Raw genomic sequence first — 18,927 nt, 5'->3', positions numbered from 1 at the left:
GAATCACAACTAGGCAAAAGTGTTGAGGTCTATATAGACGATATGGTGGTAAAAAGCAAAGTTATTTTGAGCATGTGAAGGACCTAGATAACGTTTTTGAAACCCTGAGGAGACACAAGTTGCGCTTGAACACCTCGAAATGCTCATTTGCTGTGGGATCAGGCAAATTTTTTGGTTACATGGTAACGCACAGGGGAATTGAGGTCAATCCCGATCAGATAAAGGCTATTCAAAATCTATAGCCTCCTCGGAATCCGAAAGAGGTTCAGAAGTTCACAGGGATGGTAGCTGCTTTAAATCGATTCATCTCCAGGTCCGCGGATAGGTGCAAACCCTTCTTCTCGCTGATCAACAAGTGGAAGGGATTTGAATGGACTGAAGAATGTGCCTCAGCTTTCCAACAACTTAAAGACTACTTAGCTCGGCCACCGATTATGTCTAGCCCTGAACCAGATGAGGTCTTATTTGCCTATATCGCGGTGGTTCCCCATGCTGTAAGTCTAGTATTGATAAGAGTGGATCAAGGTATACAAAGGCCGGTTTACTGTGTGAGTAAGTCTCTACATGAGGCCGAGATCAGATACTTGCCATTGGAAAAAACCATTTTGGCAATAGTACTTGGAACACGAAAATTGCCCCACTACTTTCAAGCACATACTGTCGTTGTGCTCACGCAACTCCCGCTTAAGACAGTACTCTGAAGTGCCGACTACACGGGGAGGATAGCCAAGTGGGGCACTATTTTAGGAGCTTTTGATATCAAGTATATGCCTCGTACTTCAGTCAAAGGGCAGATCCTTGCGGATTTAGTGGCCGAGTTAACGGAACCCAGTTTAGAAGAAATAACGACAAAGAGAGACATGGATGGAAAATCAGTTGGCATGATTTCTCAACAAGATCCTACCCGCTGGGAAGTATATGTAGACGGCGCTGCAAACCGGAAAGGTTCTGGAGTAGGGCTGGTCTTGATATCTCCAGAGAGAATCATCATTGAAAAATCATTAAGGCTGGATTTCGATGCAACCAATAACGAGGCAGAGTATGAAGCCCTATTGATGGGAATGTCTATGGTCCGAAGAATGGGAGGAAAGGCAGTGGAGTTGTTCTTAGACTCAAGATTAGTTGTGGGCCAAGTACAGGGGGAGTTTGAAGCGAAGGATGAAATGATGCAAGGATACTTGAATCGAGTCAAACGTCTGCAGTCGGAATTCAAATTTTTCAACTTGCTACATGTTCCCAGAAGCAGTAACGCACATGCAGATTCTTTGGCCACACTAGCCACCTCTTCGGAGCAAGGCTTGCCCAGAGTTATCCTCGTCGAGGATTTCCATGAGCCCACCGGGACAGGAGGGGATGCAGTCCGATTCCACCAGATCAGAGATAGTCAAATTGTTGAAAGATGACATTTTGCCGGAAGAGCGGGGGGAGGCTGACAAAATTCGAAGGAAGGCTACCAGATTTTGGCTGTCCAAAGACCGAAAATTATATAAACAATCCTATTCGAGACCATACCTGTTGTGTATTCATCCAGAGACGACTGAGTCACTACTAAAAGAGTTGCATGAAGGAATTTGTGGGAGTCACACGAGAGGTAGGTCTTTGGCTCACTGAGCCATTACTCAAGGATATTAGTGGCCGAACATGCAAAAAGAAGCCCATGATTATGTAAAGAAGTGCGATCAATGTCAATAATTTGCGCCGAACATACACCAACCAGGTAGAGTCCTCAACCCACTATCTAGTCCGTGGCCGTTTGCACAGTGGGGTTTGGATATAGTGGGTCCATTCCCAAAGGCCGCAGGAAACAGGAAGTACCTTCTGGTCGGTACAGACTATTTCACCAAATGGGTTGAAGCTGAGCCTCTGGCCAATATCCGAGACGTAGATGTGCAAAGATTTATGTGGAAGAATATCATTACTCGTTTTGGAATTCCTCATACTCTCATCTCCGACAACGGCTTACAGTTCGACAGTAATGCGTTTCGGAGTTATTGTAGTGAACTGGGAATCACGAATAGATACTCTACCCCTGCCCACCCTCAGGGAAATGGGCAAGCTGAAGCAGTTAACAAAGTCATAGTTAATGGATTGAAGAAAAGGTTGGACAATGCGAAGGGCAGGTGGGTTGAAGAGTTGCCACATGTGCTTTGGGCTTACAAAACTACGCCTCGCAGATCTACTGGAGAAACCCCTTTTTCGATGACTTATAGTGCTGAAGCTGTCATTCCTTTAGAGACGGGGTTCCCAACTCTAAAAACTAGCTCGTTCAGTCCGACTAGCAATGATAAACTTCTAGAAGCAGGCTTGGATTTGAACGAAGAAAGGAGAGAAAATACAATGGTTCGACTCGCACATTACCAGCAGAAACTCAAGTAGGGCTATGATGCCAACGTAAAGCTAAGGCCCCTAGAACCCGATGATTTGGTACTCAGGAAAGTCATCGGCACTGCAAAAAACCCAACCTAAGGGAAATTAGGACCAAACTGGGAAGGGCCATATCGTATTACTTCAGAGGCTGGCATTGGGGCATATTTCCTGGAGGACTTGGATAGTCATGTAATACCTTGCCCCTAGAATGTAAATAATCTCAAAAGGTACTATTATTAATCAAATCATTTCTTTGGTCACTATGATAACTTGTCATTCTTAATTGTTTTCTAAGTGTTTAAACTTAAACCCAATCATGTCTATAGTCCTCGGACCAAATGATTTGGGTTAGTTAACACTCCTTGTCCTCTAAGTGTTTAAACTTAAACCCAATCATGCCTGTAGTCCTCGGATCAGATGATTTGGGTTAGTTAACACTCCTTATTCTCTAAGTGTTTAAACTTAAACCCAATCATACCTGTAGTCCTCGGATCAGATGATTTGGGTTAGTTAACACTCCTTATTCTCTAAGTGTTTGAACTTGAATCCAATCATGCATGTAGTCCTTGGACCAGATGATTTAGGTTAGTTAACACTCCTTAGTCTCTAAGTATTTAAACTTAAATCCAATCATGTCTGTAGTCCTCGGACCAGATGATTTGGGTTAGTTAACACCCCTTGGTAATTCTCCCCAAGTATTTAAACTAAAACTCAATCATGCCTGTGATCCTCAAACCAGATGATTTTTAGTTAGTTAATACTTGTGTTGCTATTAATACTGAAGGTTAACTTTAGAATGAATCTTGCCTGACATTCTTAACTGTGCTTAATATCAACTCTAACCTATGCTAATATTCTTAGTGTACGTGCGAAAAGATCTATCCAACTTTTATAGTACTTGTTATGTTCATCACTTAACAGTAACTTTTATGTACTGTCCTCTTCGGAATCAATTTTAGTTACATATATTATCAGCAGGATAGAGTGATTACATTTGCCTACGTTACCATAATTACAAAGTGAAGTCACTTGTAGTAAAAGTAAGTCATATGGTATGCAACAAATACACCAAAAGTAAAAGAAAAACTGTTTCATTAATCAAAATAGGATAGTTTACAATCCCTTACATAAAAGGAGAACAAGAGTAAGAAAATAGTAAAATAAAAAAAAATAAAAAATAAAACTAAAATCTAAGTGTCTAAGCTTCTGCTGGGGCCTGGTCCTTAGGCTTTGAGGATGTTTTCTTTTTTTCCAAGCCTCGCCCATATCCTTAGGTGGCTCAGCTGGGGTGCTCTGATCACCTGGCTGGCAAGAATCCTTGGGAGGTTCAAGGGTGATTGGGGGAGCTTGGCTGACCAAGGTTGCTCTGAGGCCTCTGGGAGTTGTGTTGGAGGAAGGGGATTAGACTCTAGGAGCTCTCGGATGTCTGGGTTGTAATAAATGCTCCTAGGAAGCCTCAGTTCTGAGTCAGCAGACACCCCAGCAGCATCCAGCGCCTTGCCCCATGTTATATCGCAGTAGTCCCGGGCGACTGAAGCAAACTGCTCAGTAAGACCTTTTTCAGTCACCTCCACTCCCAATTGGTAGGCTGCTTTCGTTTCGGCCTCGGTCTCCTCCTTGGCCAGCTGAGCATTCCTCTAAGCCTGTTTAGTAGCCTCCCTGGCCTTCTGAAGTTCGGCGCGAAGTTCCTTCACAAAAGCTTTCTCAAAAGCCAGAGTGTTCTGAGTGTCATTTAGCAACTTGCGTTGGGCTTCGGCCTGGGTCTCAGCATTTCTGAGACCAGCATTGAGGCTATCCCTTTCCTGGGTCACCCCTTTTAGCTGGTCCAAGATTTGAGAGACCTCTTCCTTTAGACTGCCCAATGCTTTTTCCGCCTCGGACCTAGAGTGGGCCTCCGCTTGGGCTTCAACGTAGGCTTTTCGGTTCCACTCTTCGGCCACGAAGACTTGCTAGGTAATCTGAACAATAAAGTAAAAGAGTTAGCATAAAATATGGAAAATTAATAGGCCAACCGAAGAGTTGGATAAGCATGCTTACCATGGCCAGGTCCCTTTTCAAGGACATGAAAAGTTCATACTGGCTGAAGCGCCTGTATGACTCCATGTCTCGGGGGAGAAGCAGTGGTTGCTCCAAAGTTTCAGCTATCAGCCCTGCTCTACCCCCATCGTAGTTCCTAACAGAGGTCTCCCAAGAAAAAGGAACGCCATCTAGTTCCAATCTGGGAGACCACGTGCATTGCCCTCGGCACACGTCGGCCACAGGAGGCTCCTCCCTGCTTTCTACGGATGAGGCCCTCTTGCTCCAGTGGTCCCTTACCACCTTCTGTTGCTTTGTGGTCTTTGGTGGTACCACCACCTCCCGCTCCTCAGGCTCGAGAGGCCTCTTTTTCTTTAGGTCCGGTATTGGTTTCAAGGCCGGATCAAGAACCTGAGGTGGGGGTAGAGGTGAAGGCAAATTCACCACTGGTCGAGAAGTCCCCGTCCCTTTAGACTCAGCCTTATTACCTCTTCTCTTCAGCAGAAGCTTTAAGTCAGACATCTCTTCTTCCTCCGAAGAGTCCTCAAGCAGTGTAGTTAGCAGAAGTAATTGGTGGACACTGGATTGCCTGTCGGCCTCCTCCTCGGAATCTGTGGAGGGTATTACCTGTACCCCCCCTGAAACTTCCCCTTCAAATCTAAACTTGTCTATCTGTTCCTCTAGCGAAGAGGATGAAGAGCCAACCCTTTCTCCTACGACCCCCGGCTCGATGGGAACTTGTTGAACTGGTCGGATTAGCAATGGAACGCCTTGTGGGTTGGGGTGTGGAACGGGCTCAAGGTCGTATGGCGCTAAAAAGTGTCGCCGAGCGACGTCTATTCGCCGAAGTCGGTGATCACCTTGTGTAATGGCGTTGCCGGCCAGCTGGATATCGGCTTTCTTGGGTTTATAACCGAGTATAAATGGGATAGACCAGAGCTGTCCGTCTTCACTCACGAATATCTCCGAGCGCAGTAGATAATTAAGGGCGGCAGTGTTGGTAAGGTTGAGCCGAGGAGTAGTATGTGCCTTATCTGTAAACAAACAAACAAACAGACCCGGTCAGAAGATTGAAATATGATGGCATAAAAAACAGGTTATGAAGAATGAAGATCCTAAGACTATTGTTAGAAATCCTAAGTCTAGGAAGTCACATCTGGCTCTCCTAGCTCTGTCGGACAGTGTAAACCGTCATGTCATGCGCCTGAGACGATTAAATAGTCGTCTTTCATCCCTTTATTTGATTTGGGAAGGCAGGAGAACAATCTAACGATATCGGATCGGGATTTAAGGTAGTATCCCGCCCCTTTTTGGCTATGACATTCATACATATATACCAGGTCATGCCAGGTCAGCCCTAATCCTAACTGTTGGTTCAAGGCATCGATAGCTCCTAGTATCCTAAAGGTGTTGGGCACGCACTGCTCAGGAGAGAGTTTGTGGTTGCGAAGGTAGTTCAAGGTGATGGAACCCATTAGGAGGGTCATTCCCTCTTCGATGAAGGCTATCATTGGGATTACGACCTCTCCCTTTCTTCGGGCCGTTAGTATCTGCTCCTGAGGGCAATATCTCAGATTCACCCCCCGCGGTATACCATAATTTTGCTTAAATTCCTCTATCAACGCCGGACTATCGACGAGATGTTGAAATTTGCCCATTCTTAGAGAGTGATTGAAGCAGTGGACAGGAAATGGGTTTCAAAGGTAGAAAATACTAGCCGAGAAGAAAATAAAGGACCAAAAGATGCCGAAACTTACACAGACGAGAGTTAAGAACAATCCCTAGGCTCAAAATGGACTCTTGGTAGATCCTGGAAGGAAAGAAAACAGGAAGTTGAAGAAGCTTGAAGGGCTTTGAATGAGTGAACTCGCTGGGTATTCTGAGGATGCGTAAAGTAAAGAAAAATAACCTCCTCTGAGGGTTTATATACGGGGACAAGTGAAAGGGTGTAATTCATCCCGTCCAAATCCCGAAGAAGAACCCTGTCTGTTGGATCAACAGTACACCGTTGGATGTAAAAGACAAAACGCCACTTGGAGTTATTAATACAATGCTTTAGGAATACGGAACTGACAGCGACAATAATGGAACGCTTGTCTCTATACCCGTGCACGTGTAAACTGGGGTATTTACGAGTTCCCTCTTTTAAACTTTTTTATTTCTTTTTCCTTACGTGGCAGGTCAAAATCTTATTCTTTCTCCTCGGATGGGAGGGAAAAATTAAAATTTTGAGGGGCTATTGTAGGGGAAAAAGGCCCAGTCTAACATAGTGGGCCTAGAGCCCTATGTGAGGATTACTGTGCGTCCGAAGAAAAAGAGATGGTAAGGGCAAGGCCCACCTAGAAGAAGGATCCCTGAAAAGAAGGATGGTGTCTATCCGAGGAGACCGCCTTCCGTCCGAGGATATTTTATTCCTCGGACGCATATAGTACTAATTGATCAAGCGTGTGAAAGGTCTGAAGGATTTCCTGGCAACCCCAACGATCAAGATAAGCTCTGGGTATATCTGGAGAAGATAAGAACGAGGAAATATCTAAAGGAAAAGCTGCTACCATCGCATTTAAGGCTCTGCAGCAACTTCTCTGGCCGCATTTATGTGGAGAAGACCCCTGAACATTGTAACCTCACCTACCGCCACTCACACAGAGCTAAAGGAGATGCTTGACATGACATATACTCAAGTGGACTTACGGATGAGGTACAAGTGGACGATGGAGATAAGGAGAAGGGAGGTTATATAAAGAAAAGAAGCTCCTAAGGAAAGGGGGGGAAGAAAAAAAAGAAGAGAGAAGGAAAGAGGAGATTTATTGTAACCCTAAAATCTATATTCACCACATAATCAATAATATAGCTCTTCGGACACCCATTCTTTACGTGTAAATTCATGTTGGTTTATGCTTGAAGGTTGTGATTAGTTGTTGTCGATCCCATAATTAACCTAGCTCTTTCACCCATTCTCTACAAATTTATTGTTTTGGGTTTGGGCCACAAATCCTAACCCTACAATTACTATTAGATTTAAAGGTAAAAATACTCATGGCAATGTCATTATTATTTTTTAGAACTTAGTGATTTAAACATTAACTCTTCTTATTAATGAAAAAAAAATGTATTAACCCTCACTCTCCACGCCATCATCTTTTTCCTTTCTCACATAATCTTCTAGATCTCTTGCAAACAAATTGTAAGGAAGCAAGACAAATGTTGACTGTATATTTAGCTATCCGTGACTTTCACTGTAGAATTTATTTTGGAGTATGGCAAGCATTAAAGACTATGGGGCCATATCATGGAGGACATTAAGGTTCAACTCCAAAGTGGTGGTCCTTGGAGTGTTTGTTGGTTATACAAAGACAAATAACGCCACGAAATTAAGTGCTAACATATTTAGCCATAAACCATGATGCTTTGCATATATTGATGTAAGAGAGCCCATCCTTTTTAAGATCTTTCAAGGACCATGGTAGGGGATGATGATATGACTAAGAGATAGTATTATGTTGTTAGAGCACCAAATTTTTAAATTGACTTTGGCCATGAGTTCTTTTTATCCTTAGAAATACTCATCCTCAACCATTTTTCTCTAAAAAAAATTGTGACTATTTCTAAAATTTTCTAGTACCTCAAGACAATATTGTTAAGAAATCAATGGTGGTGACCTAAAAGTACATAGTGCAAGAAAAAAAAGATGTGAGAGAGGATGAGAGGAAGAAGATGATGATGTGGAAAAGAGTGGGAGTTAATGCCTAAATCCCTAATTTTTAGAGAATAATAATGACTTTAATATAAGTGTATTTTCACAAAAATGGGTAATTGCACTCCCCTTCCTTGAGATTTGAGGGTGTGAGGACAGGCAAATCGAGCACGTTCATTAGGTTATGGGCCATGTTTGAGAACGAGAAAACACCCAAGAATGGTCAAAGGGTCTATATAGGCCTAAGATAATGGGCCAGGGAGAAAGGAGGAGAGTGACGAAGCCACTAAGGATCCCGAGGAGCCAAGACACCTCAAAAGAGCTTTAGGGAGTTAACCATTTTGGGAAGATAAGCTTCAAGAAAAGTAGTAAAGCTGGGCCAACAACCAAAAAAGAAATATCTAAGAAGGAGGCTATCACCACCACATTAAATGCACTGCACCAAATGAATTGGCCTCATTTATGGAAGAATGACACCTAAACAGTGTCATCCCAGCTCATATCTCCTCACAAAGTTTCTAAGAGGTCTTGATGGGACAAGCATCCAAGAGATTTCTTAAGAAATCAACATGTGGAGGGTTGAAATGTAAAAAATGAGTGACTATATAAGGGAATAGCCATCACAAAAATGGGGCATGTAATCAAAGAAGGAAGAAAAAAAAAAAAAAAAGAGAATACATTGTACACAAATAAACTCAATCAAATATAAGAACTTCTCATCCTCAAACTTGACCGAGGACTGTTACTCCTATCAATTTGCGCACTATATCATGTTAACATGGATATTATTTGCTAAGGCCCATAACCAATTTGCTAGGAAGTTTTCTTGTTAAGCTCACTCTCTAACAAATTTGTGCAATTCAAGCTAGCCACCCACTAAGTTGGCGCCTACAAAGTGCGCCACTACTAGATCGGCCCAAAACTTGACTGGACCACGACCCCAACCACTGGATTAGCGCAACCTTAAGGGATTCACGGCCCCAGCCGCCAAATCAATGCCCTCTACCACCATTGGTGCCCTTCAATCATGCTTAGAGCCTCTAGCCATGAATCGAAGTTTCATTGCCACAATTCGCCAAAAGGCCTAAAACCCAACCACAATGAACTAGGCTTCAAACACCATTGTGATCCATAATTGCATTGCAATGACCACCTTTATGAGCAAGAAAGGAGTGATAGACGTATGACAAGTGTTTAAAGGGGTGTGCGAGTTAGTCAGATTGTAAAATGTTTTACTAAGTTCTTTTTTGTTAAATGTTTTACAAACTTTTATAAAGGGGTTTTACCGTCATCAGAAGATGTTTTCAACTTTGACCAACATTTTACCAAAAAAAAAAAAAAAAACAATGTAAAATGCTTAAAATATTTTACAACGAAACAAACAGAATAGAGCAATAAATTCATCAATCTTGTAATGTTAAAAATTATATATATTATACTTCAAAATAAATTTTTTATATTATCAAAATAAATTATAATTAATAATTTAATATCTTATGAACTTATTTACGAACTTACTACATTCTCAAATCTATATAAGTTTATTTTAAATATTTATACATATAAACATTTAATATTATATACACTTAAATAGAGTATCATATTCATGAGCTTGTTCTTAAGCACATTTTTATATTTTGACATGGCTTATTTAAGAGTCGAGTCTAAAATTAGATTTGACTTATTTGCCAAATAAACAAATATAAACAATTTTTTTCTCAAGCTCGAGCCCACTAAACTTTTTCTCAAGCGATACGACCCCATTCATTTACAGCCCTCGTAATCCTTTACAAGCCCAAGCCTCTAAGAACAAACCTCTGCATCCTTGATTTATTCAATTGTTTGGATTTAGGGCCTATCATCGAACAGAAGAGCTACAACCTTTTGCTGTATGTTTTCAAGGACATACACATACTATTTCCCTCAACCAATTGGTGATTAATGTTTCGTACATGAAAATCTGTTTTGTGCTATCGATACGATATTAGATATTTTTAATTTTGTTTGTTATTGAAACGACCAACCCTCCGTTTGGGAAGTGCATTTTATGTGTTTCCCAACAAAAGTGTTTTTTTTTTAGTCTCATACACTGTTTACAGGACCTACAAATACCTTTATTCAATAACTTTTTCTTTAAAACTGAGTCTCACGGCACTATTCACAAATTTAAAAATTATTTTGCTAGTGTTTTCAGTTTTTAACAATAAGTGGTATCTCAAGTGCTTATTTATTTGACCATCAAATTGAGTTTAAATTAATCATATTAGAAACATTTCTTTGCTAGGCGGAGAACGGTACGGTTGAAAGGGGAGAAAACAAAGAGGCATAATATTATACATTTCTTTGCTGCTGTTCTGTTCTCTTTGTCTCGTTAATCATGGAATGCGTATAAAGAACCGACTCAACCTCTCAATCTCTGTCCACTTCTTTCATTTGTTCACTTCATTTTTTTTTACACATGCTTTTTAATGAGATTATTATTATTTATTTTTTTTTCTAACTTTTTGCATGATTTGGATTTTGGAGTCCATATATTGTGATTCATGCAGAGCCACACATTTTCTTTCCGTTATAAAAATAGATGAAACATTGATAGAATGTACTAAATTGGTGAAAAAAGTTCAGAAAGTCTGAACACAAAAATTACCTCCAACTAAGAAGAGTAATTTTAGAACTACACAATCTTTTACAACAATTTTATGTAGTATATTATGATTGGTTGTCTGTCAATTTCACATGAACTCACCATTATTTCTTCACTATTCACAGTTACGTCAAAGTTGTGGCACAAAATAGTGACCATAGATTTTTTTTTTTTTTTTTTTTTTTCCCCCGCTTAGAAAGGAAGTAAAAGGCTCCTCCGAATGAAAGAAGCTTGAAAATTTATTCCGAATGGTTTGTGGGCCTTCTCAACAGCCCATTCATAGATCTGGTGGGTTAGTTTGAGCCTTCTTTGATAAAAGGCCACTTCTGTAGGAGGATAAATACCTTGCAGCCCATTATAAATGCAAGCAACAAATTAATTGCAATTCAAGTATATGTGGAGTAATTTTGGCATACGTGCAATCAACAAATTAATGGTATGTCCCCAATTTTTTTCAAGTCATTTTTGGCATATCATTGTTGAGGAGGTAATAGCAGTTGACCTTCGAGCTTTGAATACAGGTAATGTTCCGGAATCTCTTAATACCATTTTTATCTCTCTAATACCAAAAATTAAAAATCCAAATAAAGTTTTAGATTTTAGGCTTATTAACTTGTGCAATGTCATTTATAAATTAATTGTTAAAGTGGTGGCTAACTGTTTGAAGAAGTTTTTGGCTAAATCTATTACAAATTCTCAAAGTGCTATTCTGTCAGGTTGGTTAATTATAGATAATATTCTTATGGCTTTTGAAACCCTTCATTTCCTTAAGAGGAAGACAAAAGGGAGGTTGGGCTATTTGGCACTTAAACTAGATATGAGCAAAGCATATGACCTGGTGGAATGGGAATTTCTAGAGAGATTAATGAACCATCTGGACATACATTGAGGAAAGGATGATAAAAATTATTATGTCTTGCCTACAATCTATCTCTTATGCAGTCCTTCTTAAAAGGCAGCTTGTGGGTAACATCAAACCAAGAAGGGGGATTCATCAAGGAGACCCATTATCCCCTTACTTGTTCCTATTGTGTGCATATTCGGGGTGTTGCTAGCTATAGAAATGGTCCTCAAGTTTCCCATTTATTCTTTGCGAATGATAGTGTATTGTTTTGTAGAGCAACGGAGATTGAGTGCGAAAAGATTATGGATATTTTGGCGATCTATGAAAGAGGTTTTGGTCAAAAATTAAACAAAGAGAAGACGAATATTTTCTTTAGTTCAAATACCTCATACCCACTGCAGGCTCAAATTCAGCTTCTCTTAGGTGTACCAGCAATTCACCAATATGAAAAATATTTGGGATTGCCAACATTAGTTGGTCGAGAAAAAAAAAAAAAAAAAAGCTTTGTGTACTTGAAAGAGAGAGTATGAAAGAAGCTATAAGGGTGGAAAGAGAAGCTGCTGTCACAAGTTGGCAAGAAAATTCTCATCAAGTCTGTTATCCAAGCTATCCCGACCTATACCATGAGTTGCTTCAAACTTCCCAAAGGGCTGATCAAGAAATTGGAAATCCTTATTCGAAAATTTTGGTGGGGATATAATGGTGATTCGAGGAAGGTGCATTGGGTTTGTTGGGAAAAGCTATGTGAGGCAAAAGAAGTGGGTGGCATTGGTTTCAAAGAAATTGAAAAGTTCAACGATGCTCTCTTAGCAAAACAGGTTTGGAGGATGATAAACAATCCGTATTCCCTATGCTGTCGAGTGTTCAAAGCCAAGTTTTTCCCAAATTGTTCTATCCTAGAAGCTAAGGACTCTATAGTTGGCTCCTATGCATGGAAAAGTATCCTCAGTGCTAGAGATGTGATCCAGAAAAGTATGGTATGGCGGATCAGGAATGATCAATCGGTGCGTATAATTAAAGAAAATAAGTGGCTGCCTATGAAAGCTAGTAGCTCCATTATTTCTCATCTACCTACTATCTTACCCGAGACAAGAGTTTGTTCCTTAATTGATGCTGATCTGAGAGTGTGGAAAGCAGAGCTAATTCGGGAGTTGTTTCTGCCTAGTAAGGCCTCTGTGATCATGGGGATCCCTTTGAGCATTAGAAACACAATTGATCGGGTGGTTTGGGCTTATTCTCTATCGGGTGTGTTCACTACAAGCAGCGCCTACAAGCTGCTGGCAGTGACTACCACAGTGACAAATGCTAGAAGTTCCAATCTGGAGCCACAAAAGAGATTCTGGAGAGCAATTTGGCACCTACGTGTGCCCGACAAAATTAAGCATTTTGTTTGGAGGGCATGCAACAATGCACTCCCTACGAAAATGTAATTTGGTTCGGCAAAAGATCACCTCCTCGGAGGTGTGTGGGCTCTGCAATGAAGGTTCTGAGTATGTATTACATGCCCTGTGGAAATGTAAAGTGGTGGAAGCCGTGTGGAGCACTCATCACAGTTGGTCCCAGCAAGTCTTAAAGCCCCCTCCCCTAACTTTTGCGATTTGGTTGATTGTTTTCTGCATGTGAATGACGATTTTAGGTAGAAAATTTTTGCTGTCTCGGCTTGTTGTTTATGTAACCAAAGGAATGCTCTTCACTTTGGGCGAGTGGTGCAACCTATCGCGAACATCAGCTCAATGGTGTGCAATCTGCTGCAAGAATTCCTAGTAGCTCAGGAATAAGATGACTTGCCCGTGCCTCTGCCCCCAACCTAGCATCAGTGGCGGCCCCCAGAACAAGGCTACTTCAAAGTTCAAAGTGAATTATGATGCTGCTGTTTTCAAGACTCTCAACTTGGCAGGTATAGGGTTTATTATTCGTGATTGGCGTGGAGAGGTCACTGCTGCTGTGTCAATGCCAGTTCCGTTATCCATGACCATAGCTGACTTGGAAGCTCTAGCCTGCCGCTGAGCTGTGATGTATGCTGTTGAAAATGATCTTCACAACGTTATTTTCGAAGGGGATTCAGCTTCAGTGATCAACGCCATCTCTCAGGAGAGCGCAGTGTTGACTTCTTTTGGGAATATTGTGGACGATATTCGCGCTTTAGTTTCTATTTTCCAGTTTTTCAATTTGTTCATGTCCATCGTACCTGCAATGTTGTTGCCGACGCGTTAGCAAAAAAGGCAAAAAACTTAGTGGGGATTCAGGATTGGTCAGGTGGCCTGCCTGAGGATATCTCCCAGCTAGTTGGTTTTGATGTTCCTTGATTTTTTTTTTTTCTAATAAATTCCCAGGCTGAATGTCTGCTTTCTCAAAAACAAAAGTATATGTGGAGTCCGTTACTTTGTCCACGCCACCCAGAAATTCACAGCGTTATACAAACCCGGCCTCTAGCAAAACTTCCAGGAAAACAAAAGTTTTCTATCATTTTCCACCATACAAATACACACAACTATCAAAAATCAAAACGTTGACACTTCCTCGTATTTTCAATAGAAACACCTAAATACAAATCCCCTTACCCTCCACTATCGAATTATAAAAATAAAAATAAAACTAAAACTATCAGAAAAATCAAGATAAAAGCATTCATAAATCATAACCCTCCCCAAAAGAAAATTGCATTTGGAGGACATGGCAAACAGCTAAAAGGGTTATATCCCAGAAAGTGAATGGAAGGTAATTTCCCACTTTAACTTGTTGCTAATCTTTTTAGTATTCACGTCCAGTTAGGTCCATTTTGCTTTGATAAATCCAAAAAAATACATTATGGTAGAATTTACCCTTTTTTTTTAAGGAAGGGTAGGATTTACTTAAGTCATGTTTTAATATCTATCATGGTAGTATTAGATCTGTGAATTACATGTCCATGATCTTGCATTCATATTTTCACATGATTTCATCACTAGAATAGTAAATTCCATAATTTGAATATATCACTTATGCATCCATTGTTTAGATGTGTAGATCCATATGTTTAGGTAAATTATACGAATTATATTTATCATAACTAGGATTTCCTAGATTAAACATTGTGTGCATACATCATTAGAATAAAATTCAAAATGTTTCTTTAGGTTTAATTGCACCACATGAAATCATGAAAAGACGAATATAAAATTATTTTTTTCCCTTGTTTATTGTTATCCACATTTCATCAGGATAGCTCTAAGCATTTTCTTTGCATAGGAATAATGTTGATTCCATGAAATCGTGTAAGATAAGTTAAAATGATGAATTTCCAGATTTGTGTTCTAATCTAAATTTTCATGATTGTAAATGAAATATGCTTAATTCTCATAAAGAAAAAGCATCTAGGGACCCGTATTGACATTTGACAGGCTAGTTAATATTCTTGCATACATGTACGGAGTTTCTTCATATTTTTCGCTTTGACATTTTTACCACTTAATTGTATGACAATTTGGTGAATCATTTATATTGGCCATTGTATCTTGGAAGAATAACTTATGTTGGGTAAGATGGGGTGCCTAACATCTTCTCATCTAGGTCCTTCGTTCTTGAATCTAATTTTTTAGATGTAGGATTCCGTATAATTTTCTTTCCACTTTTTGCTTAGATTGTGACTAGAAAATTTAGTCTTGCAATATTTATTTTATTAAATCGTATTTAGGACCAAAAACCAATAATCTTTGAATACAATTCAAGTAATTTTTCTTACTTATCAATAAAAATGTATCCCTTAAGAGGTTTATTTTATTTTATTTATTATTATTCTTAGTATCACTATTTCTATAATCGAATAACGGTCCGTTTGAATACAGCTGAAAATTGAAAACTGAAAAACACTGTAGTAAATAATTTTTAAATGTGTAAATAGTACCGTGTGACCCATTTTTAATGAAAAAGTTTCTGAAAAGTGAAATTTGTGGGTCCATAAACAGTAAAATTTGTGGAAAAAGTCAAATATTGCGGCTAATGTTCATGAACAATAGCCGCAACAGTGAATGAACAATAGCCGCAACAGTGAATGAACAGTAAAAAAAATTGACTTAAACGCGTGAAAAAAAAAAGTTGAAACACAAACGCGTGTTTCAGCTATTCAGCCCAATCCAAACGGGCACTAAGTGGAGACTTCATTTAAGTCCCTTAGCTTAGGGGTACAATCATTAATAGTTGAATCCCCACCTTGAAATTTAAAACTAAGGGATGTCTTCTCTAGACTTGTTAAGGAGTAAAAAGCCTAGAAAAAGGTCGAGTCCCCTCCCACTGGGTCTTGGTTCTCATAGTAACATTTTAAAAAGGCAATCACCTAAGGGAGGCATTAGTGGTAGGAGAAATAGGGATGAAAGAAGATAAACAAAATCAAGAAAAACCAGTGGAGAGAAACTGAAAGAAATTAGCATTGACAATGATAGAGAGGAAACATGTCATTCAAGTGGGATCCCTCTTGATATTTGAGTTGAAAAGTCTTATTCAATCTTTTTTGAAGAAAAACTAAGATGTCTTTGCTAGGTGCCTAGGTCTCATATGGACATGTCTAGAATAGACTCAAGAGTCATGATGCACTGGAAAGCTCGACTATTTGACATAGATGAACCCCAATTTAGTAATGTTAGCTGTGGAGGCACCAAGCATGAGTTTGGATTGGGCGTTTTGCTCAATTTGTGCGTTTTGCCTTTTTTTAGTGGGTCCCATGGATACTGTTCACGGACCACCAAACTCAGCAAAATGTAGATTTCTAGGTAAATTTAGGTCTCACAGCACTATTCACACCTTTAAAAATTATTTTGCTACAGTGTTTTCAGCATAAGTTTTCAGTTTTCAGCAAATAAGCGGTATCCAAACACACCCTAAGGTGAGGGGGACAATGTTTCACCTTGACTCTTCGAACTTGTGACGTTCACAAGAACAATTTAGAAATCAAATCTAAATCCCAAACCAACAACAATTTTGATTCTAGGGCTTTTGAGTGGAGTTTGTGATGTGCGTTTATGTTAGAACCCATTTCCTTCTCCTTTGTGTATATGTATTTGTTTCTTAAAAAATAGAAAAAATAAAAATCAACATAGAACAAGTTGACTCAGTTGATACCATTACAAACGCAGCGGAACACATCATCTAAGAGCACTCATAACAGTGGTGCTAAAAAGTTATATTGGTATATTTTAGCTCCTCACACACAAAAAGCAATCTCCAGTAGTGGAGTTATACTTATTTTTTTTAGCTGATTTACTACAGTGCACATCTATAGATAGATGTGCACTGTAGCTAAGAGCAAAAAAATAATAATAATTTTTTATTCTGCCGGTGATTAATATAATACACTTGCTCCTTTTTTTTTTTCATTCTTTCACACCATGCCTCTCTCTCTCTCTCTCTCTCATTCACTCTCATCTCATCTCTCAAGCTCACTCTCTCAACTCCGGTCTCACTCTCTCAACTCCAATCACCGACCCACGAAGCTCGACTCATCCTCATCTACGACGTCACCGAAGCTCCCTCGTTCACCGGCACCACCGATCAGCCTCAGACCCACGCCGCCATCCGCCTCAGACCCACGCCGCCAATCGCCTTAGACCCACGCCACCAGCCGCAAGCCACCGCTGCCGCCCATCTCTCTATTCTCTTTGCTGTGACTGAGTTTTTTTTTTATGTATTTTCATATGGGTTTGGTGGCTGTGGTGGTGGTGGTGGTGGTAGATGATTTTGACAATGGGTTTGTGGATTTTGGTTGTGGTGGTGGTGGATGATTTTGGCTTTGGCAGTGGGTTTTGTGGATTTTGGCTATGAGTTTTGTGGTTTATGGTTGTGGTTGTGGTTGTGGTTGTCATGGTTGGTTGTCATGGCTGGTGGTTTGTAGTGACTGGTGGCGATGGGATTGTGATTGTGGTTGTGGTTTTGTTTTTTGTTTTTTTTCTATGTTGTGTTGTGGTTGCCAAAGTAGAGTGGTGGTTGTGGCCGGTGGTGGTGGTGGTGTTGGGTGTGGTTGTGGCTGTGGCTAATGGTAGAAGTGGTTGTGGTTGGTGCTGTGGATGTTTTTTGGGTAGTGGAATATATTATTTTATTACAGTAGTTATATTATTTTATTGAGATATTTATATTATTTTATTGTGTTGAAAGCTAAAATAGATCTACTGCTGCAGCATGTGTGTATGTAAAATAGATAAAGTAACTTTTATTGGTGCTAAATAGCTAAAATTATAGATCCACTGCTGTGGATGCTTTAAGGTAGCAATACCTTGTTGGATTTCTAGAAAAAATTGCTTGTGGCTCACATTATTATTGTGCGGCATACAAACCGTTGGGCCCACTCAGCCCCTAGCTTCCGCTTCAAATGCACAGTAATTGGGCCCAACTCTCATTCGCCCTAAAGCCCAACCCTCACTACCACAGCCCGAGGGCCCGAGCTTCACTACTAATGTTATGCTCGGCATATATTTACCGAGCATGTTAGGAAAGTCACTGAACGGCGTGTCATCTTTGTTTTGCTCAGAGAAGTCCCTCTAAGCGCCGCTGCCGAGCTCTAAACGGAAGTGGGCACCAAGTCCCAAAGCCATCCAAGCCTAAATTCTCACTTACCATCCCCCTGATTGGACCCTCCGTAACACTAAGCGCGCACCGACTCTGCCGAGCTGCCGACGGGGGTGGGAACCAAGTCCCAAAGCCACCCATACCTGACCTCCCACTTATAGAGAACCTTACTGGACCCCCTGTGGCACAAACTATGAGAGCATTGATAACCTACGTCTAAGCCAGGAACTATAAATAGGAGGGGAGGATAAGAGGGAAGGGTTGGTTCGAGAAGAGGGTGGAGAAGAGAGGGAATAGAAAAGTCAAATGAAGAGAGTATCTTAGGGGAGGAAGAGGAAGTAGTGTGTTGCTGAGGAGGAGAAAAGTGATCTCATTGAGCCTGTAGTTGGAGAACGACCCATAGTAGGAAATTCAGCCCAACAAACAAATAAGTTGTGAGCCCAAGTGGGGCTGAGCCCATAGGCCTCATTTGCGACCCGCACAATTATGTTTGTCAGATGTGCTGTTAGGGATTTTAGGGCAAACAATGCAATAACATAACAAATTTGATAAACGGTTATAGGCAAATTTGTCTCTATATTAATACAGCTAAATCAAAATTCTTCAAGTAGCAAACTTGGAGGATGTGAATTTCTCTCTAATGGTGTAAAAGCTATAAGAAAACTGATTCACTGAATATGTAGACTATATTTATAAACAATGAAGAGATTCATCTGAAAATGAATGAATGTTCACTTTGGTTAATACAAACCCTCAAATCCATGCCTTGGCTATTACTAGTTGCTAGAGACATAATTCTAAAAAGAAACTTATAAATGTCTCTCCTCC

General features: G+C 40.1%; 1 protein-coding gene across 1 annotated transcript; it reads left to right on the top strand.

Moving 5' to 3' along the window:
- Positions 1-767: 767 nt before the first annotated feature.
- Positions 768-2,376, top strand: LOC136067939 (uncharacterized). The gene is made up of 3 exons (XM_065774419.1): positions 768-1,383; positions 1,532-1,591; positions 1,718-2,376. Exons 1-3 carry the CDS (start codon positions 768-770, stop codon positions 2,374-2,376), a joined length of 1,335 nt encoding a protein of 444 aa, XP_065630491.1.
- The last annotated feature ends 16,551 nt before the right edge of the window (positions 2,377-18,927 follow it).

Source organism: Quercus suber, unplaced genomic scaffold (genome assembly GCF_002906115.3).
Source record: "Quercus suber isolate HL8 unplaced genomic scaffold, Cork oak 2.0 scaffold_92, whole genome shotgun sequence".
NCBI lineage: Eukaryota > Viridiplantae > Streptophyta > Magnoliopsida > Fagales > Fagaceae > Quercus > Quercus suber.
Note: the sequence above shows the minus strand (reverse complement) of the source record. Positions and strands in the feature narration are given on the sequence as shown.

What these genes read in the sequence shown, in the direction of transcription:
- LOC136067939 (XM_065774419.1), top strand. Translation starts at nt 768, where the DNA reads ATGCCTCGTACTTCAGTCAAAGGGCAGATCCTTGCGGATTTAGTGGCC. An exon ending in ATTCCACCAGATCAGAGATA is followed by an intron (nt 1,384 to 1,531) that starts GTCAAATTGTTG and finishes GTATTCATCCAG; the next exon opens with AGACGACTGAGTCACTACTA. An exon ending in TTGTGGGAGTCACACGAGAG is followed by an intron (nt 1,592 to 1,717) that starts GTAGGTCTTTGG and finishes TACACCAACCAG; the next exon opens with GTAGAGTCCTCAACCCACTA.